At 39.8% G+C, this 26,315-nt stretch overlaps 2 protein-coding genes across 8 annotated transcripts in view; one reads left to right on the top strand and one right to left on the bottom strand.

Annotated features, from left to right (window-relative positions):
* Nucleotides 1-1,196: 1,196 nt before the first annotated feature.
* PFN2 (profilin 2) lies at nt 1,197-7,164 on the top strand. 2 transcript variants are annotated; one of them, XM_034996913.1, is made up of 3 exons: nt 1,197-1,431; nt 3,585-3,777; nt 5,489-7,164. In XM_034996913.1, exons 1-3 carry the CDS (start codon nt 1,300-1,302, stop codon nt 5,584-5,586), a joined length of 423 nt encoding a protein of 140 aa, XP_034852804.1. In that variant the 5' UTR covers nt 1,197-1,299; the 3' UTR covers nt 5,587-7,164. The 2 variants fall into 2 exon arrangements, with proteins under 2 accessions (XP_034852804.1, XP_034852811.1); XM_034996920.1 differs by having other exon boundaries at nt 1,216-1,431; nt 5,812-7,164.
* A 2,854-nt stretch (nt 7,165-10,018) lies between these two features.
* RNF13 (ring finger protein 13) overlaps nt 10,019-26,315 on the bottom strand; it is a 155,531-nt gene continuing 139,234 nt past the window's right edge. For all 6 annotated transcript variants that reach the window (XM_034996867.1, XM_034996876.1, XM_034996858.1 and 3 more), the window contains 2 exons: nt 11,728-11,808; nt 10,019-11,443 (listed from right to left, as the gene is read on the bottom strand). In XM_034996867.1, the coding sequence (XP_034852758.1) occupies nt 11,079-11,443; nt 11,728-11,808 (446 nt within the window). In that variant the 3' untranslated portion in view covers nt 10,019-11,078. The remainder of the gene's footprint in view (nt 11,444-11,727; nt 11,809-26,315) is intronic.

The following is a 26,315-nucleotide window of genomic DNA, read 5'->3' as shown; positions in this document are numbered from 1 at the left end:
GTCGTCTCCTAATTCCTTGTCTAGTCAAAGCACCCAGAGGTTACTAAAGAGATGAGAGAATCACAGGGACTCCACCCTGTAAATACAAGCCATTTTCAGACCTGGGTCCTGCAATTATTTTACCTTTGAATAGCAAAAATAATTACTATACTATATTCATCCGGGGAACCCTTTCTTAGGTCTTGCACTCTGTATTTTCAGCGATTTCTTTGACCCGCCAGTAACTTTCCCAGTTAGCCAACAAATAGTTTACGTAGGTCGCTATTGGTTTTGTTCGGAATTTAAGAGCAATTTAGCCGCAGGTGATTAGCAATCTTAAGGGGGTTCTTACTGTCAAAGAATCCAGAGAATGCGAGGCCCTGGTACCCAAATGAGGCAACAATGAAAGACCGGCAAAGCTCAGAAATGTTCCTGAGAGCCCCAAACGCCAGCTCAGATTTCAGGCTGCCGGGACGCGCCCTCTCGGCTGCCTGTACCGCCAAAGGGCGGGGGGCTCCAGGGAAGAAGGTGCCACTGAGGACGCCCGCGATGAGCGTGGGCGACCTTGCCACTGCCACCCCCACCACAAACAGGAGTAAACGCTCCACATCCCGTCACCAGGGCAACTCGGCAAGCCACCACCAAGGCTCAAGATTCCGCACCCCCAGCCGCCGGACGCAGAAAAGAGGCGCATCACGACCGGGCCGCGGGCACTGGAGGCGTCTCAGACACCCCCGTCCCTGGGGTGCCGAACGCGACGGAGGAAGCGCCCCTCGGCGGGCCTCGGGCAGCCGCCCCCAGCGACCCCACCGCACCCGGCCCTCTCTGGCGCACGTGGCGGCCGTGATTGTCCCAGCGCGGTATCCCTCCGCGCCCCCGCCTCAGTCTCCCCCTCCCTGCCCGGGACCCTTCGAGTCGGGGCGCCGCGGAAGGATCGCACGCACGAGCGCGCGCACGCCCGCCCCGCCGTGGCCGCGGAGAACTGAAAGGGGCCGCGGTGAGGAGCAGCCGCCGATAGCGCCGTCGCCGCCAACACAGCCGTTCGCAGCCTCCCGCTGGTGGTTAGCCCCGCGGCTGCGGGCGGGCGGGCAGGCAGGCAGGCGGGCGACCTCGGCGGCTTGTCCCTCATCGCCGTCCCCGCGTCCTCCCTCCGCAGCTCCTCGGGGAGGGGGGCGGTCGGTGCCTGCGCAGAGCCGCCTCCTCCCCGCCCCCGCCCCGCCTCCCCCCGCGCCGCCGCCGCCCGCCGCCGCCGCCGCCGCCGCCGCCGCCGCCGCGCCTGCTGCTCCTCGCCGTCCCCGCTGCAGTGCGAAGGGCTCGAAGATGGCCGGTTGGCAGAGCTACGTGGATAACCTGATGTGCGATGGCTGCTGCCAGGAGGCCGCCATTGTCGGCTATTGCGACGCCAAATACGTCTGGGCAGCCACGGCCGGGGGCGTCTTCCAGAGCATTACGGTGAGGACCGGCGGCGGTCTGGGTTCCCGTCCCCGGACCCGAGCGGGGCCGGCCGGCTGTGGGGCACGGAGGGCCGCGCGGGCAGGTGTGGTAGGCGGCCGGCGCCGAGGATGCGGCTGGGGGGCTGGCGGGGAGGCCGAGGCTCGGGGACGCCCCCTTGCCCGGGGCTGCGCTGACCCGGCGGGGGCGGCCGCCTGGCTCCCTGGCTCCCTGGCTCCCTAACTGCCTCGGCGGCCCCCGGCGTTTCCAGTGTCAGTCCGTGAGGCGGGGGGAGGGGGCGCACCGGTTGGGGGGGCCGGCTTTTTTTCCCCCTCGCGCGGCTCTCTGTGGTCTTCTGCAAGCCCTAAGGTTTGCTTTGCATGTGCCGGGGTGCAAGCGGGGTTGGAGGGACCGGGCCGGGGCGCGCGTGGCCCGGGCGGGGGTCCTCCGGCGGCCGGGCTGCCCCTCGCTCCGCGGACAGCGCGCCGCCCGCGCCGCGGGCTGTGGGAGGCGGCGGCTGCCCGGCCCCCGGATCCTCGCAGCGACTTTGCGTAGGTTTGCGGGTGTCCAGGCCTTTGGGGCTTGAGAGAAATGTACGCCGACAACGTAGGTAGATTAGTGAATCTCGACTTCAGCTCTGGCTCCGTAGGATTTTTTTTTTTTTTTTAATTCTCCAAGATGGCGAACTGCCATTGATTTCTCTCCTCCTATGGAGATTCATCGATATACCGTTATCCCCAATTACGCAACATAGCTCTAAAAAAGGGGGTGCTTTTATGGAGCTTGCAATCTGTGAAAACCGAGGGGACACTTTACTTTTCCAAGTCCCTCCCTCTTTAGTGAAGATAGTAAAGGAACTAATGCAGATTTATGCTTTACAGTGCCTGATTTTCTTGTGACCTGCTGGTTTTGACTTGGTTGCCACATGTTTGGGGGATAATTGTTACTAAGCCTCCAGTGCTGCTTTATTGTTTGCCTCTTTCTGCCTCTTTCTTGACGATTGTGTCAAATACAGGGGCATTCCCTTAATTTCTTGGCCCCACGCTCCCCTCCCATCAAACGCCAAAATTCAGGCCCCCTATTATGAGTGCTACTAATTATTCTGTACTACTAAACATGGCTTAAGATCTGTGTAGAACTCAGTCCTTGATACTAGTACTTTAAGGTCTCCTATAACCGCAGTGAACTAGTTATTATAGAGAATTGGCATCTGTCTGGCGATCAACTTTTTTCCTGCAGTCCTCTTGTCTTTGTGTGAGTTCCCGCTGTCTGGCTGGGAAGATTGCGGGAGTGTGCTTGGAAATGGCTGGGGCCTGCTATGACTCTGCAGTTCTGATGGGGGCGACGCCTTCCTTCTTATTCAGGGAATGTTAGAATGCACGTTTTCTCCTTTCCGGTTCTGGTGACTACCTCAGTTTCTTTCCCAGTCTCCATTTTCTCTGGGTTTTTGTTTTGTTTTTTGTTTTGTTTTGTTTTTTACCGTTGTCTACTGCAGTGCCACCAACAGAATCCTCTGCATTTGCCCAGAAAGAAAACTGATTACTGAGGTGGGAGGGGAAGGGAAGTTGGAGAGGAAAAAAAGAGAGTGGCTAGGAAAATAGGAGGGAGATATGAATTTGGGAATGTGTTGAGGTCTAGGGTTTGAAGTTCATATTATGGGGGATATTTCAAGCTATTCAAAGCAGAGTAGAAGTGAACAGGTGTGTTAAGTATAGGCATTTTTTCAGGAGACTTTCAAGCAACTTTAAGTTTGCAGCATAACTGTAATGTGACTCAGGGTGACAGGCAAGCAGTTGTTAGAAGAGTTTATGGGTGGATCTTTACCATTACATAAGCACTTCAGGTACCCCCTGACCTTGAAACAGTTTATAAACTGTTAAATTTGCAGTTTATTTAGTGTGAACTATCAACTACATAGATTCTTTGCATAGACTGGTCTTTAGTTAGTCCACAGTTAACTGTGAAATGAAGTGATACAAAACATGTAGTCATATAAGATTAATTCTTTAGAAAGACTGAAACTTGATTTTACATTAGTGAAATGTGCATGTCTTCTAGTACAATACAAACTTGGCATACAGTTTTTCCACTGATAGGGAGGCATGAAAAGAATTACAACTTAATGCTTTTTCCTTTCTTTTCTTTTCTGTTTTGTTTTGTTTTGGCGGGGGCAGCCAGTAGAAATAGATATGATTGTAGGAAAAGACCGGGAAGGTTTCTTTACCAACGGTTTGACTCTTGGCGCAAAGAAGTGCTCCGTGATCAGAGATAGCCTATATGTCGATGGTGACTGCACAATGGACATCCGGACAAAGAGTCAAGGTGGGGAGCCAACATACAACGTTGCTGTCGGCAGAGCTGGTAGAGGTAAGCAGAGTACTCTTTTGGTTAAAAGTTGCACGCTACATTACAACTTATTAAGCGGTTTCTTTAACATTTTGAATTAAAGTGTTAGTCCATAATGGCTATTAAGGTGGTTTTTGTGAACTGCCCAGCACTGAAGGGAGGCACTGCTTTGCTTTAGATTTACCAACTCTACATCAGCTGCATACACAGCCTAGTCTGTGAGAGCCTGACTTTACTAAAAAACAGATTCACATATTATTCACATATGTTAAATCGTTCATATTGTTTGGTTACTTTAGTCCTTTTGAAAAGTCTTTCACCTTTGCATCTCTTCCCTTTCTTGCATTTTAATTATTCACTGCTCAGCATAAAGAAGGAAAAATGAACATTTGCTCAGTTTTCTGTTAGAAATACTGTTAGGGAAGGGGAAGAGAGAAATAATTAGAATAAGGTTTTGTAGTAAGCCACCTGTTCACTAAAGTATTTTCAAAGACTAAGTGTGCCTGTGAAATTTAGATTTGAAAGTAGGAAATTATATTTCATGTATACACTTGGTCCAGAAGTTTTGGTGTTTCCTGACTGTTGTCAACATTGCAGAAATTCTTACTAACCTAAATAAGTCTCACTACTTTTTTGCAAAAAAACTTCAAGATTGAGGTTTATTATGATATCTAATTGATTTACAAATACATTTAAATGTATTATCCTTTGTAAATATTTTGTAAATTAAGAGGGCTCTGTAGCCTCAGATACCCGGCTTGGCACAGCTGATTTTAAGACCAAATCTACCATGTGAATGAACTTGAAGCTCCTCTGAGCTGTCATTTACTGCAGTGGTTCTGCCAACTCCCTTGTGATTATCCTGGAGGTGACTCTTACTTTGATGTGAGTTGATGCATATGAGTATTTTTCTGTAGGAAAATTAGCTAACTGAAATAGTAGACACATCTCCAAATATTAGCTGAGTTCAGATAAATATGTTCAAAAGAAGTATTAACCCGTGTGACATAAAACTAGAGTAAGATTTTCATGCTATACAGCACTACTGACATCTAGTGGTAGCAAGTATAAAATCAGCCATACATGTGTATTTTGGGGCTAACCTCTGAATTGCATCATAGAAGAACCTGTTGTTGGAAATAGTAATCCTGTTTCAGGATTTCAGACTCACTTAAAAACAAAGCACAGCGAGGATGTCAATTAAGCACAAGCCTTAAGTACTTTTTATTTGGACTTTTCTGAATGGCACTGAAAATGCTCTTTAAAATTTGGTCTTGGTTTTCCTCTGGAATTAATAGACACATTGAGTCTCACTGGTAAGACATAATAGTTTGTACTTAAGCCTGTTAAAGTTGGGGAGAATTTTGTAAATAATCACCTAAGTTTTGTAAGTTTATATTTTGGGGGCCAGTCTAATAATTTGTCATAACTAACCAGTTTTTTGCCCTAGAAGATAAACGATCATACTTCTTTTTTCCTAGCTAGGGTAAAGATATTTTTATGGAGTGCTGCAGCTGCACTGATTGGGCTTCCAGGATGCAGTTTATAGTGTTTTCAGCATATTTCTAGTTTGAAAGTTCTCCTTTTGGAGACCTAGTTGACTTCAGTGCTTGACAGTTCGCGGAAAACTAACTTAATGTTAACTTATTAATCGGGGTTCTGTCTGCTAAAAACTTATGTGACTTTCTTGATTAACACTTCTTTTGAAACACTTTTCTTCTTTCTCTTTCAGTCTTGGTCTTTGTAATGGGAAAAGAAGGGGTCCATGGAGGCGGATTGAATAAGAAGGCATACTCAATGGCAAAATACTTGAGAGACTCTGGGTTCTAGCTGCTAGGCAGACTGTTAAGTATTAGGGGAAAATTGCTCTTAAACTTTCCTAGCTGTAAGCTTGAGTCTTAATTCTGGAAATTTTATTAGCAATGCAGGGTGATGGGGTATGAACCTGTGTCTCCTTTGTATCCCTTTGTTGGTGGGGAAAGGTGTCTTTCTTTCTGCCCTCCCCCCCCTTAAATAATTCTGTTCACTTTTGTTTTGTTTCCCTGTGTACTCCAGCATTGGTTATAGTCATGGGAAAGGAAGGTGTCCACGGAGGCACACTTAACAAGAAAGCATATGAACTCGCTTTATACCTGAGGAGGTCTGATGTGTAAGCAGCCTCTCCCCATCTACCTAGCAACTGTCTTCATCACCACCCCAATTACGGTCACAGTGCTACCAGACTATACATGGTAGCTAATTTTTCTTTACCTATTTTCTAATGTCATGATTCCTGTTTGCCCAATGGATCATTTGTATGTTAACCACTGTATGTAACCAACCCTTATCTGGCAACATAATTGCAGCACAATAATGATTTGCATGATACCTTGAAATTTGGGGGGAGGGGGCATGCCAAGTTGGGCATCACTTTGTCTTAGCAATTAATGGGATATTGATAACTAAAATAAGTTAATATTAAGCAAGGTGCCGGTTGTACAATCTCTAATTTGATCAATGTCTTTCAGCACTTTGAGCATTTACTTAGCTCATTTAGTCTTCCTTTTGTAGCGCATGGTTGGGAGGAAAAAGTGCATGCATCTTTCCTTCACTCCTCTTTTCCCACCCTTTCCCTTTGCATATAGGTATTTGGTTTGCTTCCATCTTTTATGCAGTGCCTGGTTTATTTAACCAAGTAATAATCCCTTTTGTTGATGAGCTATTGAGAGCTGCAGTAGTTTGCTTTCAGTATTGTTGCACTTGAGTAGAGACAGACCTTCTGTCTATAGGATATGTGAAGAGAGCAACTGCAAAACGAAGAGCAAAAGGCACTTCCTCCCATGACCTTACAGTAACCATACAGATCGAATTCCCAGGGACATTCCATCATTGCAGTAGCTCAGATTTGTGTTCCTGTCTCTTTCTTTGCACACCAGCTCTACTCTTTAGTAAAATTGTAAAAGGCTGCCATTATGGACATTAGGTATCCCAACATAACCATCTGGAGTGTGTCCAGTTTGTTCTTCATAGGACCAATTTTTATTTGCAGCTTGAGTTTTTATATGAAGTTGCATTATTGTGGACTTGGCTGTCTTGTGATGAATTTTTTTCATATGTGTTCTGTGCCATACTATTGTTAAAATGAACTGTTGCTATTGTGAGATGGATTTTAACTGACCTATTAAAGGTTTCTTTCGAATGGCACTACTTTAGGGACATTCTAGTATTTGCTTCTATTGTTTGGGCCTTGTGGATAATGTACAGATTTAAAAACAAATCTTGTTGCTGATTTGTCCATTTCTTTCCCTGCACTTTGTTACATCCGGGATACAGTCTAACTCATCTGATTTAATATGCATTTAAAAAAATGCCATAACTATTAAACACCTTGTTTACAGACAGATGAAATAAATTTATTCCAACCAAATACTCTAGACTCCTGTTGTTTATGTAATTGTCTTACTGTTACAGTTGATTTTTGACACATTGGACTATACAGAATAGGCCAGGCTCTGTTGCAAGCATAAAATCTTAAAATTGAGCTCATGGCCTATTCCATATCCTGTAGTATTTATTATAAATAAAATGAGTGCCTGGGAATTTCTTTTTAATGGGCTTTTTCTGTTTTTTAAAAAGGCTTTTAAAAGTCATTTTGGGCTCATCTTTGGTGAGGAAAACTGGAAAACAGTGGAACTGACTTATCCACTAGAAATTATTTTCTCTTGTAGCTGGTCTCTAGCTGTGAAATCTAGTGAGCAATAAGGAGCCCAATACCAAGAAGGGTTTCTGCATTGTAGATTCTTCTGTGTTGAACTATCGTGTGACTTTAGATTTGGAAGCTATATTGGCATGCTGAAGTCAACCAGCTGGGACTCTCACATAAGAGAAGATGTTCCTTAGGCAGCATGTAAGAAAAGTGGGATATTCCCTGGAGTTTCTCTGGAGTGACCTATTAGCTCTGACTATGTAAGAGTCAAGTTTAATTCCAGAAGTCATAAGGTCTCTGGGATATATTCAATAGTTTAGTAAATGTTAGTTTAATACTCTTTATGAACTGTGAGGCAGAAGCTTAGAGCAGGAGTGCTCAAAAGTTGGTGGGTCTAAGCAAAACTGGGAAGCTGATTGTAATGCAGATTCTGGGCTCTGGATTTTCACCCTAGAAGATGGGATTCCATAAGCTCCTTCAGAAGTCCCTTTAGAAATAATCAGCAGGTCAGTCTGATTCACTTTAAGTGGTCTATATGTTACCCTTTGAGAAACAGTGGGTTAGGGAATGGGAATCTCCACCTTATTAAAATGTACTGTGCATAACAAATTTTTTTGCCAGTGTTGTCAGGCATTAGTTCTGAATTAGTACAGACAGGGATGTAAAAGTATGGAAGATAAGGAATTGGGGGCTACTTTGGTAGTTGGACGTACCTTCGAAATTGAAAAAAAACTTCCAACTTCCTGACCTGTTAAGAACCCAGTTACGAATAAAAGGTTAGTCAAATGAAAATTTGGTGGTTGGGTTGTGATGATTTGAGATTTTACAGTAATAATATACATTCGCACTTCAGCTGTAAAGAACTGTTAGGGTAACTGATTAGAAGGCAGTGACCGAATTTGTGAAGCCCTTAAGGAACCTCTAAGTGAAAAGTGTGTGTTTGGGAGTGTGGATAGGGGAGTAGAAGATGGTAGAGGGCAACTATAACACTAGTATTTAATGAAATAATGAAACTAGCTATAGGCCCCCTATCCACAAAAAACACTTAATGAAAATATATGTAGGTAACTGTTTTATACTTAGTTCTAGCAATTTAACCTAAGGAAATGGGGCGAAACACATTTGCATACCAGAATGTGATCATACCACATTACTTAAAATATCTAAACTTGGAACACTACAAGATTCAACTTTGAGGATTATGGGTTGAATGAATTACTGTATGTCCAGAGAATAAATAGTCATTGAATAACATGAGAAAATGCTCACCAGTAAATGTTAAATAATGAGGTAATGAACAGATGTTGCATACAGTATAAATACATAGTGTATAATATATACATGTATTTTACATAGGTATTTCTGAAGGCAAAATATCAAGATAAATTCGTCTCTGGGGTAAGTTTCCATGTGACTACTTTCATATCAGAAAGGTTTTAAATTAGGAAAGTATTTTTTAATGGAGATTAGATTTTAATTTTATTTAATGTCCTATTTAAAAAGCTGTATAGTTACACCATGAAGAAATTATAAAAGATTTCAACCGAATATTAGTGTTTATATATATATATATATATATATGTTGGGATTTTTTTTTTTTTAATACAACTAAAAGTAACAGTTTGGAGTTTAAAGGGGGGGGCAGTTTTGCCTCAGAAAAACTCCTCTAATACTTAAATTTAAAGGAACCCAAGACCTTGATCTGATTTATAGATTGAGGACTGAGGAGATACATTTAATACATGTTATAGTGACCTTTAACTTTGCCCTTTAAAAAAAAAAAAGGGTTTAGGTATGATGTGTTTAATTATTTACCTTAATTATAAAAGCTATTACTTTGTATTTATGTGGCAGGTACTGAGTGTTCTGTCTTCATACCCTACCTTAGGTTAAATGAAATTGTACAAATGACCACCCAGGTCTGCAAAGGTTAGGGCTGTGTAAGTACATCCAATTCCAGAGTCTGCTTCACTACCATAGTAAACTGATGACCTGTTTCTCAGGCCTGTGTGTGATTTTTTATAAGGAGGTTGGGGGAGGGGACAACCTGGTGACAGACAGTGGATACTGAATTCAACCTTTTATTTTCCTAAGTGTAAATACCTTTTTTTGATGATTATAAAATTTTTTTTCAGAAAGTAAAATTTCCTCAATAGTGTTACATTTCTTTTAAAAATAAATTTTTCTCTTTTTACAACAGAAGACTCTATACATCATGTACTTAACTATTCTCTAATATGCTCTTGTTGACTAAAAATTCCCAGTCAATGTAGCGCCGTCTGGATATTAACTTTATTCTTTCAAGGCTGTATAGAAGTCTGATGTAAGGATGTACCATAATTACACCAGGGTACCACAATGTACATTATTGTTGGGATTTTGGCTGCGGTTTTAACTTTTGGGGGATTACCTAATTGGTTGTGAGCAGTAGTTACCTTGTATAAAATTCTAAGGTGGTGGTTTTACATGACCTACATTACCTTAACTATTATACCTTTATAGCACATATACCTATATGTGCATATAAATGAGGCTAATCTGGGTAATAGTACAGCAGAACAAATGTTTTGCCAGTTCTTAAAGTGGAAAACATGTGTTTATTAACATTCAAACTCCCTTCATACAAGGCCATATAAAAACTCTTAGCATTTTGATTATACATAAGTATATTTTCTACATAGTTACAGTGATGTATAATATAATTTAACTCTTCATAATACATTGTTTAAATACATCATTAGTTCTGTTAAACATAAGCAATTATTTTCAAATCCAATACTTGAACAATTTCCTCTGTACATAGTTTAGCAGGGCTAATTAGCATAAGATGCTCTTTGTTAAGAGGTATATGATCTGAGTATTAACAGTTGCTGAAGTTTGGTATTTTTATACAGCATTTTCTTTTTGCTTTGATCATAACACAAAACCCTTAAGGATACTGAAATTCAGTAAGTTAAGTCCAGAGACATGTTAATTTAGCTGATGAATCAAATTCATACATAACACTATATAGTATTTAAAACTTTGAGGGGAAAAAAAAAACCCTATGAAATCTGCACTAGTACAGACCATTCCTATAAGGATAAGACTACTTGGGAATAGAAAGGAAAAAGACAGCTCTGAGTTTCTTTGTGGTGCTGATAGAAGGAAAAATGCTAAATTGTCACCTCTCATGAGTAATGGCAATTTAGGGGACAAATATATTCCAGAACAAATATATTCCAACTCAACAACTCTAGGTAAACTTTATGCAAATGGGAGTTGGCTTAGCTCATGCTAGGTGGCCACAGCACTGACCTTGTGTGTAAAACACGAAACATTTGCATACTGTGATCTTGGTCTTAACTGCAAGCTATACCGAGGAATTTAAAAAAATATTTTGGCTATATTTCATTCCAAAAGAAGAGCTGATTTGATGCTTGAGTTACAGCACCAGCCTATTACTAGTTATCAGTGAAATGAAGTACACTCCTGCAGATAAATGCCAGATCAAAAACACCTGTTTCAGTAATCTAATTAAACTGTAGAATACTAAAAAATAAGTTATCTCTACAGGAATCTCTGAAGGGAGCAAAAAAATCAAATTATATACCTAAATAAACATTTTTTAGGAAATAACCCAATCACCCTCTGAAGGTCAAACAGTATTTGCTATGTTGTAATCCCGTTCACCATTAGGCTGCAGCTGGACTACAACACTATGTGCACTAACTTCGTTTTCTGCATCACTACTGTCGGTATCTTCATTGTCATCATCTTCATAGTCTGAAGATTCTGTCATGTTCTGATGTGAGCGGGATTCCGACAAAGCCCCAAATGACTGGGTGCTGACAGAAGCCAAAGGTCTAAGTAAAGGGGTATGTTCTGACACTTCATTTTCTTCTTGACTACTGTCTGTGTCAGAGTCTGAATCGCCTTGAGAAGGAACAACTTTTTGCTTGCAGACGGGACAGGTTTTTTTGGTTTTAGTTAGCCAGGGGTCTACACACTTGCAGTGGTAAGCTGTTGAAGCAAAATACACATCTTTTAGATAATATACTGTGGTTGAGAACATTACATTTTTAGTTTCTTACCATGTTTTTTATTCATGTTCTTCTAATCTATATGTATCATGTAGGGACAAAAAAATTTGTAAATTTTTATAAATATACCTCCATCCTTTAATGACACCACTAATTACTACAAGACCTGGCTCATAGTATGCTAAATGACTATTTTGTCTCCTCTAATATTGAGCCTACATATAAATTACACATAAATCCAAAGCAGTGTGTAATTATTCATACCATGGGAACAAGGAAGAATTCTGAGCTTGTCTCCGTCTTCATATTCATCCAAACAAATGGCACATACATCATACTCATCTCCTGTGACAGACAGTAGTAAATAAAATTAATTAAAAGATGAAGAGAAGTATCTTTAATCTTCCAACTCTTCAAGTTAGGTCTTCCTCAGTCGATTATTTTAAATGTCTTTTGATTGATCTATCTGTAAATGATACCTTTTTCTTGTTTTCTGTCAGATGAGGGAGCTGCGTTTAAGTTCAGAAACCTGAAGTTTTAATTTAAATAATTAACCTTTTACCTAAAATAAATTAAAAATGAATGTCAAATTTGTTTATTGTTTATCTTGATTAACTTTGCAAACGTTTTTTATTAATCACTGCAGTGGTGGTTTTTTTTTTTAAGATTTTATTTATTTATTTGACAGAGAGACAGCGAGAGCAGGAACACAAGCAGGGGGTAGTGGGAGAGGGAGAAGCAGGCTTCCCGCTGAGCAGGGAGCCCGATGCGGGGCTCGATCCCAGGACCCTGGGATCATGACCTGAGCCGAAGGCAGACGCTTAACGACTGAGCCACCCAGGTACCCCTGCAGTAATGTTTTATATGACTATTCAAATGCTAGTTTTGAAATATTTTATACCAAAGACAACAAAATTTCACTGTTTAGATTTCTTAAAGTCTTGGTCATTTTTAAAGTAAAAACGGAAACATTAGAACATACTCAAATGTTTTTTTTTAATGTTAGTGGAGAAACATTTGGAATGAGACCTACTAGGCTTCAAATCTCCATTTCAACATTTACTAGCGCTGTGGTGCTTAGCAAGTTACTTAGCCTTTGCCATCCAGTTCTTGTATCTGTAAGAAGATTCTATCTACCTCACAGGTTTGTGACTGAACAACGGGCCAAGCATTTAAGATGGTCACTAAGTGGTGTTTATTAATACTGCCTTTTTAATTTGTTGTTGAACTTACCACCTTTATAAATCATGAAGGTTTAGTCATAGCTCTTTTTGGAATTCAAGTGTAGTTAATTTTAAAGGAAGTGGCAGTCTTAGAGCAGCTTAAGTTGAGGCAGTAATGGCAGTGACCACTGTGACTGCTTGTGTTTTCCAATAAATATGTATTAGGTAAAAACTTAAAAATCTCAGGGAACAAAAGACAATTCATTGCCTATCCCACACACAGGTTAACAACCTTGGAAGACAGGTCAGAAATAAAGCCATTGTCTGGCTAGTCTGGATGAACATGATCCATAAAGGAGGGAATGATAGTTCTATCCAAACAATCCCTTTAATATCCTTTAGTCATTTAAAATAGCACATTCAGGAGGAGTCCTAAAAAGAAAGCTTTCATGAAAATTACTATTTTTTGTTCAGTGTTTTGAATTTGGTTATTATAGTATTGAGTATCAAATATATTCTATAACAAATACAAACTGCTATGTTAGAACCTGTGTGTGGAGTTTGGTGAGACTGATCATATGTATCAAACTATTCAAGACTAAAGGATTCCAATATATCTAATTATCTACAATTATACAGTTGATCCACTTACATTGACTTTGAGGACAGTTTTAATAAACAATTCAGTCGTCACTGATTTCTCCTACAAATCAAACTTTTAAATTTTAGGACTTTGTGAAAATGCCCATTAAACACAGATACAGAAACCAACAGAGGAGGTAATCTGGTGGATAAAGGCCCCAGCTGTCTTCAAAGGGACAGTTCTGAGGCACATAGTTCCTCAGAGGAAGTCAGTACCAGCTGTCCACAGTAACCAGCTCAGTAAGATACACTTCATTTTTCAATCTCCCCCTCTCTCCCCACTCCCTCACTCTGTTTCCTGAGATTATTTCCCAAAGAAATCACCTGCATCTCCGTCCTTGGTATTGTTCTCGGAAATTCAAACTAAGACAAGTTTTAAGCATTGGATTTTTAGTAATAATTTTATACTGCTTTCCTGTTGGAATTTGTTAGATCTTCAGCAAATAGTATGATATTCTACTTGTATTTTACTACCAATTGTGAGTCCTCAGATACATCATTTTTAAAAATAAAGAACAAAGGCAAAACGTGCATAACACATTGCATAAAATCTAAAGGAAATTCAGTTACTGAGAAAAGTGTCATTGGAAACATCTATTACAGAAGCTAAACTGCAGAATTAAAAATACCAGAGGTTAAATTCTAACAGTATTAAGTATATTTATAAGGCCGTCATTGTATCTGAAAAAATTATTTGTGCCAAACCTGTTGATTTTGTATTAACTGTACTGACATTTATTTGACCATCTCACTGACATTACAAAATAAGGAGGAATTTCCTATAGCCATTTTTAGCTGATACCTCTTATAAATGACTTTTAAAATGTAATTTGTGTTAACTCAGTGTGTTATATAGATGGCACCAATGATTTAGAATTTAAAGTGAAATACCTCATGATTTATTTCCTTATAAAATGCTACACATTTTTCGGGGGATCCAGAGTTGTGCCCCCCAAGGCTCTAAGCATCGTTCTATTAAAGTAGGAAGGTTATCCTGCATTATCCAGGTGGGCCCCGTGTACTTAAAAGTACAAGAGGGAGGCAGAAAAGTTCAGAGTCAGAGGGGGATGTGACTATGGTTACTGGTCAGGGAGATACAGTGTAACTGGCTTTGAAGATGGAGGGGAAGCTAAGTCACAAGCCAAAGATTATGGTGGCCTCTAGAAGCTGGAAAAGGCAAGGAAATGGATTCTTCCCTAGAGCCTCCAGAAAAGAACACAGCCCTGTTGACATCTTGATTTTAGCCCAGTGAGACCTGTGTCAGACTTCTAGCCTACAGAACCATAAGATAAGTGTTGTTTTAAGCCACTAAGTTTGTAGTAATTTGTTACCAGAGCAATAGGAAATTAATACAGGTAGTATTGGGGTTAGTCCTAAATGTATGGACTTGATGCTTCAGAGTCCCTGATCTTCTTTATGGGTCAAGTTTCAAAGGTACAGTTTGTGATTGTGGACTAGACTGGAACTTAGTGCTCTGTAGAGAATTACTCCCACCCACCCCCACCCCACCCCCGGGCTTTGGACTTGTGATGAAATGGTAAAGCACATGTTAGAATGCCGGGGGTTTCATCCTGACCATTTTATTTATTAGCTATGTAACCTAGTGCAAGACACATCTCCATGTTTTAGTATTCTCATTAACATTTCTGTATTTTAGGATTGTGGATTAAAAGAAGTAACACAAGTAGAATACATAGTGTTTGGTGCAAATTGCCACCTGATAAAACTGGCTGGAAATGAATGCTGACTTACGACATGGTGCACTGAAGGCTGGGGGAGGAGGCTGCTCCCTAATATCCCCATGTGCTTCTGTCACATCAGGTGAACTGTATGCTTACAGTCAGTGGCAGTAGTCACCGAATCTGTTTGTATTACATAGGTAATTATGTAATTTAATTAAATATTCAGCAGTCCTTGAACTGTGAGTGTAAAAGACTGGTTTTATTTGACAGCTAGGTTGACTGTATTAAGAAAGAACACTTAATAAAAGCTAGTTGCAACCCCAAACCCTCTCCAGCCAAAATGAGATTAAATGAAGTATAGCTGAGAAATCTAAGAGTGGACAAATTTATGTACCAATAAAAAGCAAGAATGAAAGCAGAATCTAATTTTTGTCCCATTTAAAAATGCCTAAAACTAAAAATGGTAGGAAATGCATCACATACCATGACAACTTGGAAATCCAGTCAGTAGATTCATACTCAAGACCATAGCCCAACATCAAATAACTACTGAGCGCTTAAAGGTAAATTCAAGGCATTTATTTTTATGGTTTACAACTTCAGCAGATTTTTAAAAATAACCTATCTGTGCATTGGTTCTGGTAGCACAAAAGGGTTTATAAATGGAAATAAACAGTTGTTTTGTTACTGTCAGCACCATGCTAGAAAGTTTTGCTTAGTATAAACCAGTGGTTCTTAATTGGGAAGGATTTTGCCTCCCAGGGACATCTGGTGATACCTGGAGACAGTTTTGGTTTCCGCAACTGGGAGATGGTGCTGTTGGCATCTAGTAGGCCAGGGATGCTGCTAAACATCCTACAGTGCTCTAGACAGCCCCTCAAAGAATTACCCCATCTAAAATGTCAGCAGTGCAGAAGTTGAGAAACCCTGATATAAAACCTGTCCAGGCTTTGTCAAGCAACGACTTTGGATATGTGTTAAGTTACAGGAGGGAGGGGTGAGATTTAGGTCTGTTCCTTGAAACAGAATGGAAACGCTTCTGTCTAGAATGCTTCTGGCATGGTCATTTGAATAATATTTCAGAAAAATTTCATGAATGCACTTTTAAAAGTCCCATCAATCTGGGAATGTTATATGAGTGGACAGAACTTGGATTTTTCCTCTCTGAACCTGTTCTTCCTTAGTTTCTCTCCTAAACCCTGGGTACAGCAAAGGCACAGAATAGGAATCACACAGACCTAAGGCCGTCACTGCAGTGGCACGAACAGCTGATTGGGCCTGGGCTTGCCCTTAATGTCGCTTCCCTTAGGGCCTACGATCAATCTATCACCAAGTCCTGTAAACATTATCTGTAAAACATATCCAGAATCTGTCCCCTTCTCATTTCTTCAATTACCCTGGTCTGATAGCCTGGATTACTATAAGAGCCTCTAGTCTACAGTCTGTTCTTGCCTCATGTAGTTCTTCTCCCTAACGGCCAGGGTGATTTTTTCTTTTTTTTAACACACCATATCAGTCTCATTTAAATGGTTCCCTATCTCACCTAGAATCACCTGAGCTTCTTACCATGACTTTCGTAAAACTACATATCTGACCCTCATCTCCCTCCCATCTTCTCTCACACCAGTCTCACCCCCCCTTCACACGTTTCAACTACAATGGCCTTTCAGTCTTGAACTAACGCAAAAGTTAAGTGGAGACCGGACCTGCATTTAGCCATGTTATAATAAAAACATTTGGATGTAACATTAGGTATAGAAAGAGGAGTCACCATTTCTAGAGAGGACTAAAAAAAATGAACTAATTTGAGAGAATCCAGCCATAGCGCATACAAATTGATGCAGAACTTAATTGTTCAATTTAATAACAAGGTAGTCAAGGGCTTAAAGTCAACTAGAATAGGTTTCCTCAAAGTAAAAGATACAAGAGTGAACATACAGGGCTAAATAAACACAGGTTTCATGAGAGACAATAACAAAAACATTTTTAAAGAATTTACCCAGGGAAGATGTAGCATTAGATTCATGAACTTCAAAGCAAAAATTACTGTTCTTGTAGAGAAAATACTTTGCCACTTATTCCCTACTTCACCAGTCAAGAAAACAATGACAGCTCTTTCTAGCAAATAAACTAACTTTATCTTCTCTTCTCCCCTCCTCCATACCAGCTTTCAAGAATTCTGAACAAAAGACAACAGGGATAGAATATTTTTAAAGCTGGATTTGCTTTAGAATTCTTTGATTATATTTAACCCCTGGGCAAAGGAATATTTACTTTTTTTTTTAATCTTTTTTTTTTTTTTTTAAGATTTTATTTATTTATTTGACAGAGACAGACACAGCGAGAGAGGGAACACAAGCAGGGGGTAGTGGGAGAGGGAGAAGCAGCCTTCCCGGCGAGCAGGGAGCCCGATGTGGGACTCGATCCCAGGACCCTGGGATCATGACCTGAGCCGAAGGCAGACGCTTAACGACTGAGCCACCCAGGCGCCCCAGGAATATTTACTTTTAAGGTTACATTAAAGATAGTTAAATGTAGTTATAAAAATTAAGCATATCTCCGTTGATAAGAGTAAAGAAAGCAACTATAAAAAGTTTTGCTCCACTTTTACATCTGCTTTAAATGTGCTGTTGCTTTTTTCCAATCTCTGAAATCGTATCTTCTGCTTTTTAGACCTATCTTGGAAAATCTCAACGATTAAGCTATAAAATAAATAAAAGTACCTGGTAATTTAAATTTCAAATATGAAACCCATCCCCCCCACCCCCATTTATAACTCCGGGCTCTGGCTCCTTCGCATACTGCAGGGGAGACAGCTCCCACAGAGACTGCCTTAAATGCTTAAGGAATGTGAAGTGAAAACAGGATTTTTCATCTGCTAAGAAACATGGTGTGTAGTAACCAGTCTGTATGATTACAGACTTGGAGAAATACATTAACCGAATGACTCAGGAAACTTCAATCAAAGAGCTATTTTTGAGGGCCATAATGAGTAATGAAGAGCTCTAAAAGGAAGTTGGCTGCTTCAGAAGCAAGAACACAACTAAAAATGCTATTATTTTATATGTGCTAGAAATTACTAAGTCAGTATTTAAATCACTTAAGTATTAATCAGCACAAACACTTCGGAAAGAGCTGCCAAGTGAAGATCAATACAAGAGGAAGATTTAAGGTGCTCGTGTCCCCAGAGCACTGTAAGCCATGTGAGTGTTGACCTATTTTCTGCTGGTTTCTGTGGGTCTGACTATAGACTAGGCCTATGGAAAACTTCCAAATGCCAAATTCTTTTTGTTTGTTGGCAAGAATTTCCAAAATACTGTAACTTGCCCTAAAATTAATGTTTCTACTACATTCTAAAGCCTATGAGAGTTCTCTCAAGACTTTCATAGTTTGGTGCTGTGACTCACTGGAATGGTGAGTACCCACAGAAGTGTTCTACATGTCTTCAATCATCTAATAGTGTTTACAACCATGAGAAAATTGCAACAATTGGGATTTTTTTTCTAACCTATATGCATACGTTGTCAAAACCATTAGCATACACTAGAATATGCATAACAAATAGGCCTCTTTTTTTTTTTTTCCTTTAGATGTCAAATCTCATGATAACCAAAACATTTTAAAATAAAACAACTAACTCAAACTTAGGGTTATTGGAAAGAAACTTCAAGTATAATATTTATAAAGTTACATATTTTTTAAAGCTGCTTCACGATTTTGGCAATCAACTTTTTTCATCTATAAAAGAAATGTTTAATGACTATTTTAATGACACTAGTATTTTATTTATGATTTTTATGTAAGGTTTTTTTTTAAATTTTTGTATAATGCTGCCATTTGTTAAGGTGTTCCAACAAATGTGCATATTTGCACAAGTCACACAGCCAATAAATGGGGATCCAGAATTCCAACCTAGGTCTGTCCGACTCCAGAGCCCATCCATGGTCTTTTAACCATTATGCCTGTATTGTCTTCTAGCACATCTACTTAGAATTTCACATTTAAATAATCCCCTTTAATTCAGAATGTAGAAAGGATAAGAGGTTAAGAAATACTCTTAAACTGCCACTTATTAGAAATTAAAATGTTTCCAGTTCATAAGCCAGAGCATTTATTTCCTTCAGATTGCCACATATGGAGAAGGAACAAAGATGGTTTATTTCGCTCTCCCATGGTTTCTTATTTTTACAAACCCTTCTCAGATGCTAAAAAATAGCAACATTCTAGAAGTTTAATTAAAGGTCAGATCTTTCTTATGTATTCTGATGATGAAATGATAGTGCATGCACAATAAGGAAACAAATGACTCCACTGAAGGAAAGAGCAATATATTGGCAACTTTGTTTTTGGAAATGTGTTCGTGAATTAGTTCACTAATTGAGAATAAGAATAAAAAGTGATTGCCTTAGAGGCCATAAATAAATCCACATAACAAGCTTAAAATCCGAATCCAAGCATTGGCCAAATTCCACTTTGATTTTCTTTTTAAACCTAAGGTTTCCCTGTGTTAGTCTTTATTGGTTCTAACCTGATCGCATTATGCAGGTAAGACAGTTACACCCAAGATCTTTCTGGATAGAGGAGAAAGTGGATTAAAAGATGTCATTATCCTGAAGTTAAAAAAGCAAAGTTAAAGGGATTTTATAATGACAAATATTGTGCCAGACCTCATGTACTTAAAATACTTTGGTACTTTAACTACTTTAAAGTAGTTAACTACTTTAACTACTAAAAAGGTTTTGTTATTCTTTTTTCATTATTTCTTTTCAGGCCACTAGGAAATCAGGATGTTACAACACCCTTCCGGAGCCAACTTCAACAAATTCAAATTTATATGTCCTTAAATACTTGTGTTCTAACACAGTGACAGTGTGTTGTCATCTAACAAATGACAGTGGAGTCACTTGTTTCCTTATTGTGCATGCACTATCATTTCATCATCAGAATACATAAGAAAGATCTGACCTTTAATTAAACTTCTAGAATGTTGCTATTTTTTAGCATCTGAGAAGGGTTTGTAGTAGTAGTAATTATTTTTTTCCCCCCTCATATAAAAGAAATAAAAAAACTTGAGCAGCCTCAGGTACCCTTGGGGTATAAAGTGTAAGAAGCACTGGGCCTACATTATTTTTGCATGTAGCAGAATTACCTCTAGATACTTCTGCCTGTTGACTATATTGGGCTAGTGTTTAATTACAACTCTCAATGCAGCAAAAGTGACTGTAAAAAAAAAATCATACATAAAATTTTCTTCTAAATGCATGTAACTGATAAGAAAACGCTAAGATCCCAATAGAAATGTGAGCAAAGGACAAGACCAGTTACAAAAGCAGAAATATAAATAGGTAATTTACCTTGTTAAGGTAGAATATGATAAAATTAGTATTCTCATTATTTCAGTAGACCTGAAACTTTAGGAAATTTTATCTCAAATACATTCTTTCTCTTTGACATAGTAAATTGAGGAGAAGGGTAAATGCAGGTGGGGGTAGAGAGAGGACAAGAAAAGAGGAATGGGAAGAATTAAAGCCCGGAGGCAATTTATTTTGAAATGGTAGTGACTAAAGAGTAGTATTTACAAGTATAGTGTTTGAAGTCAAGAATTTGTATTGCAGCCCTGACACTTATGTTCACCCAGTTATGCACTCTCAGGTAATCTACTTAATCTTTCTGAGTCTCATTTTCTTTATCTATAAATGGTCACGATAGTACTTAATTGTGCTGCTCTGAGAACTAAATGAGATCATGCATGCAAAGTACATGGTTTGCCTTTTTTTTTTTTCTTATATAATAGGTGTGATACATGCTCACAAGATCTAAAATGGAAAATTACCAGATTTTTATTTGGTATAATGCCCATCCCAATCCAGTTTAATCCCAGTTAACTCATTTGGTATATATTACACTGACTTCTTCAGTTAGAATTTAGTGGACTGAAGGCATGGTTCTCTGTAGTAATCACAGCTACAGGCAAGTGATAAAGGTCAACAGTACTAAGATACAAACCAACCCTCTCAATCCCCTTCAGTCCACCTCAGAGCTAAATGCAGACCTTGGGATCTCTATTTCTGAACATGAAATAATAAGATACTTCACCACCTTTAGGTAACTCAGGAATGTACTGATTTCTCAGAAACCATAGTCACAACAGTAACTCCTACCCAACTTGGAACATCATTATATTACTGCTTTGTGGCCATATGTAAAGTGTTTCTTTCGAGAAACTGAGAAACAGTCCCTTTTCTGATTTTCTTCTTGAGAGTAAAATCAGACCAGTTTTCCCTTGAATTGTTGAACACAACAAATATCAACTAGCATTGGCTACAGATTCTTAGCCTTATGGAGAGATGAACTGTGTCTTTTACTCACCATCATATCCCTAGTGTTTGGTATAGTGGCTGGTAGAGAGTGGGCTCCCAATAAATATATGCTGAATAACAGATACCACAAAGCCTTTGTTCATTCAAGGAAGCATCTACCTCTCACCCTGGAACATACCACATGGACTCTCCCTCCTTCACTGTCAAGCCCTAGTCTATTCTCCATTCACCAGCATGAGGGATCCTTTTCCACAGTTATTTGAGCATGTCATTCTTTTTTTTTTTTTAGAGAGATTTTATTTATTTGACAGAGACACAGTGAGAGAGGAAACACAAGCAGGGGGAGTGGGAGAGGGAGAAGCAGGCTTCCCGCGGAGCAGGGAGCCCGATGCGGGGCTCGATCCCAGGACCCTGAGATCATGACCTGAGCCGAAGGCAGATGCTTAACGACTGAGCCACCCAGGCGCCCCTTGAGCATGTCATTCTTATGCTCAAAAGCTACCCAAGTTACAGCATCATACAATAAAATCACAAGTCCTTGCCATGGCATGATCCGGGTCCCCATCTATCTCTGATCTCCTCTCTAACCACTCTCCCTCTATATCCCTACCATCCTGGCCACATCCTCTTTCCTGTTCCCTGAGTATATCAAACACCGCTGCCTCAAGGCCTCTGCCCTCTATTCTCTCCTTTCACCCCTCCCCCCCCCCGTTTATTCTCTGTTCAAAGTGTCCTTCTCAGAGAAGTCTTTCCTGTCTTTTCTAAAATAGTATTCCATCCCTTTTCCTGTCACTCATCATTTGTTTTTCTTTACTGCACTTAACTGCTATGTGACTTTACATCTTATTTGTCCATTTGCCCCCACTAAGGTCCACAAAGGCAGGGTTTTTTTGTTTGTTTTTTTTAATTTATTGCAGTTTTCCTAGCACCTAGAACAGTGCCTGGCACATAGTAAAAGTACTCAGTAAATATTTATTGAAGGACTGTATGAGTAACTATACCCCAGTTATTCCCAGGAAATCTTGATCTCTACCTTCAACTGCTCATCAGAAGACCTAATCACATAAATCTAAGTCAAGTAGCTAGACATTTTTATATAATGTAGATAAATTCTATATATCCTGACTGATGGAGTAAAGCTGTCCTCAGATTTTACCATCTAAATCCAGTGTTGAATACGCCAGCCAACTCTCAGGACAACAGAAGTACTACACGGATTATAATGTTTGCATAGTGGCAATATTAGATCCTGTGCCTACTGACAATCAGAAGATCTACAAGAAGGAAGAGCTTGCTATACTAGGAGATACTGGAGAAAAAGACACTAGGGTCAGGCCTTAAAGGTAACCTGAATTTAGAAACACTAAGGTGGAAAAGATACTACTGGAAAAGTAACAGTTGAAAAGTATTTGCAAAGAAGAATAAACATGGCAAAATCTAAGTTATGCAAGGTTAGAGATAAGGAGCAGTGGAAAATAAGGTTGGATGAAGATGGAGGAGCCAAATCATGAAAAGCTGTGAATACTAAGATGAGGACTCTGATCTGACTTCTTGGGACGTAGAGATCAATTGAAAGCTTTTAAGCAGAGGAATGAACGATGTATGAAAACAGCATCTTAACAGTTCTTCATCAGTGTGCTGAAGGAACCCAAGCCTGGGATGTAGAGGTGAGCCTGGAGACATAAGACTGACCTATTTGACACTCCCAAGATGCAAGTAATAAACTGAGGACAGGCTTGCATGACACAGTAAGAATGGACAGAAATGATCAGATCCAATGATCGTTCTGAAAGACAACGGGGACTAGGCATAGGTAATAAAAGGGGGGGTAAATGCAAAGATGGTGTATGAAATTTTAAGTAATGGCTGTTTGCTTAACTTTTAAGTGTTTTATTTGGCATTATTAGGATACAGCTTGTAAAAGGAGCAGGCGAGGGACTGGAAGCAGATTAACAAACTGGTAATTTCTTTTTTAAACTAAGAATGGGTAAATTAATTCTAAATACTGAAGAGATGGTTAGTATTTTGTGAGTATATTTTATCCTAAAATAATGTGTAACTACTACTAAAGACTAATTATAGCCTGAACAACATGTACAGCTTATTTAGACTACAGTGTGTCAGAATATACTATCTCTGCAAAGATAGAGTATCTACTTTTCCTCACTGGACCACACATTTTATTGTAATATAAGAAATGTTGTATTTTGGGCTCCTGGGTGATTCAGTTGGTTAAGCATCTGCCTTCGGCTCAGGTCATGATACCAGGGTCCTGGGATCGAGTCCCGCATAGGGCTCCCTGCTCAGTGGGGAATCTGCTTCTCCCCCTGCCCGCCCCCCCCAACTTGTGCTTGCTCGCTTGCTCTCTCAAACATAAATTAATAAAGTCTTAAAAAAAAATGTTGTGATGGAAAACCATACTTTCCATTGAAGTATATATATTTGTAAATATATAAAAGTAAATAATATATATAAATATATATATATTTTAATATGTATAAAAGTAAATTACATTTGCCCTGTTTCCACTGCATTAGAAATTCTTTGATAATGGGGGTCACATTTCTGATCTGTAAGTTTTCTAAAATGTCCATTATAATAACACACTGACATCTACTTGGCAAATACAGAATAAGTGCCTGCTAGACAACATGAACTATACTAAAGCAGAGCCTAAAGGAAGAATAGGGACTCCGAGGGAGTCGGAAACAAAGCAGGGAAAGGCCAAGAAAACTATACAGAGGGATGCGGGTGGCACAGGAAGTAGCTCACTTGGCTAGAATTTAAGATGCAAGGAAGAGAACAGGATGAGGCTAGGAGTATAAGCTAGGGTCAGACCGTAAGTAAGGTCCTTATTCTAAAGTATTAAGTTTGAGGTTTTTTGAGGGGGGGGAGAGCAGGGGTGGGCAAAGGGGGAGAGAGAGAGAATCTTAGCAGGCTCCACACCCAGTGCGGAGCCCGACATGGGGCTCGATCTCACAACCCTGAGAGATCATGACTGGAGCCGAAATCAAGAGCCAGACCCGACTGAGCCACCCAGGCGCCCCTAAGTTTGATTTTATTCTTACATATAAGTGATTCTCAGAATAAACCACAGAGGTTTTCTTGCTGTATATAATTATGGACAGGAAGCTCCTACTGCTAACACCAAACACAGTGGCCGGTTAAATATATGCTAATGCAGAAGGAAAAAGTTTTGGATATATTAAATTTGAAGACTGTATAGGTTATCCAGCAGAAAGGTCTTTTAACTGGAGATACGAGACTGGACTGAAGCTTAAGAGAAAGGTCTGGGTGGGACACAAAAGCATGGAGGTCATCAGGAAACAGCTCGCTAGGAAGAGGCAAGAACTAAGGAGAAAATAATCTGATATAAAACCCATAGATCTGTGTCTAGCACACAGAAAGCTCTCAAATGTTTGCTCTTATTATAAGCAGTAAACCAAACATATGGCAGCAAGGAGATTCCTATTTTACAGAAGACGACGACTAAAAATACTGATGACTGATATGGGCACCCGGGTGACTCAGTTGGTTAAGCGACTGCCTTCGGCTCAGGTCATGATCCTGGAGTCCCGGGATCGAGTCCCACATCAGGCTCCCGGCTCAGCGGGGAGCCTGCTTCTCCCTCTGACCCTCTCCCCTCTCATGCTGTTTCTCTCTCTCTCAAATAAATAAATCTTTAAAAAAAATGAAAGTACTGATGACTGATATAAGCAGTGCTCCCAAGTGCCTGCCTGCTCAACCTACAACCAGCCAGGACTGAGAAACATGCATATAAGAGAAGTTACTGACGGCAGTGAGTTGCATATGTAAAGTGAATGGAAGCAGAAAGCAGAGAAAGGTTGAGAATCTCTGGACCACGCTGTACCTTTCTTACCCTTCCAAGGAAAGAAGCTGTAAGCTAACCTTGTGAATGTCTCATTGCTTCTTTCCGACTGTGGCCAACACGGAACCAGTTAATGACTAAATGGGTTTAATGAATAAAGTCACACAGGATGATCAGCCTATGAAAATGTGCTGACATAATACTAATTGGAGAAAAATATCTTTAAATAAAAGTCATAAAATAAGTCATGGATAAAGAAGCCAAATGAGGCAATATATGTGAAGACACTTCCCATAACACAGAGCACTAAACAAATGTGATTTGCACCATTAGAAAACAGTTGATTCTGAGTAATTGAGAGGAATAACCATCTCGTAAGACACAAAGCAGACACTGTCAACATAACAACTACACATTTCTTTTTCTTAAGAAGTTAAGACATCCTGAGTATCTAACCTGGCCTATGAGATTTCAAAGATTCTATGGTAACATGAGACTAGCCTTACTTGGTTCTGGTCTACAATAATTTGTACTTGAAAAGTCAAGATTTTGCATTATTTTCTTCTCACATCTTAGGGAGGTACTTACTAGGGCAGGTGGTATCAGAGAGGTAGGGTAAGTGGTTTGGTCAAGGTCACATATTTAATGAATAAAACCAGGTCTTTAGGTTTAAAATCTTGTATTCTTTCCACCACACCATTTTGCTGACCTAAAAATTAACTGCTAACTTCCACATTGCCTTGGGATTCATAAGAACTAGTTACATACTCCCACCCCTCTAATTACTATAGGTATGATACAAATTGCATAAGTTAATCTGTACTAGAAAAAAACCTAGGCACTAGCTATAGGAAAGGAAACGACTTGTGATTCCAGTGGAATTTTGGGGCTTTCTGTAATTCCTAAAATGGAACAATTCCTATAGGGAAAAGAAGTAATATAATTAACATTCTTCACTGATTTCTACTGGATTTCCGCCCCTCCCCTTTTTCTTAAAAGTAGGCTCCACACCCACCGCAGAGCCTAACACAGGGCTCAAACTCAGAACCCTGAGATCAAGACCTGAGCTGCGATCAAGAGGGAGACGCCTAACTGACGAAGTCATCCAGGCGCCCCCTCTACTGGATTTCCCTTTAGACACAAAATCCAGTAAGAACACACCATTCCTTTCTTTCTTTACTCTTTTAGAGAAGTTTTCAAACATACACAAAATAGT

This window comes from Mirounga leonina, unplaced genomic scaffold, assembly GCF_011800145.1.
Source record: "Mirounga leonina isolate KUSES-001 unplaced genomic scaffold, KU_Mleo_1.0 Mir_115, whole genome shotgun sequence".
In the NCBI taxonomy this organism is placed as follows: Eukaryota; Metazoa; Chordata; class Mammalia; order Carnivora; family Phocidae; genus Mirounga; species Mirounga leonina.
The sequence above is the reverse complement of the archived record's forward strand: the minus strand, read 5'-3'. Positions and strand labels throughout refer to the sequence as shown.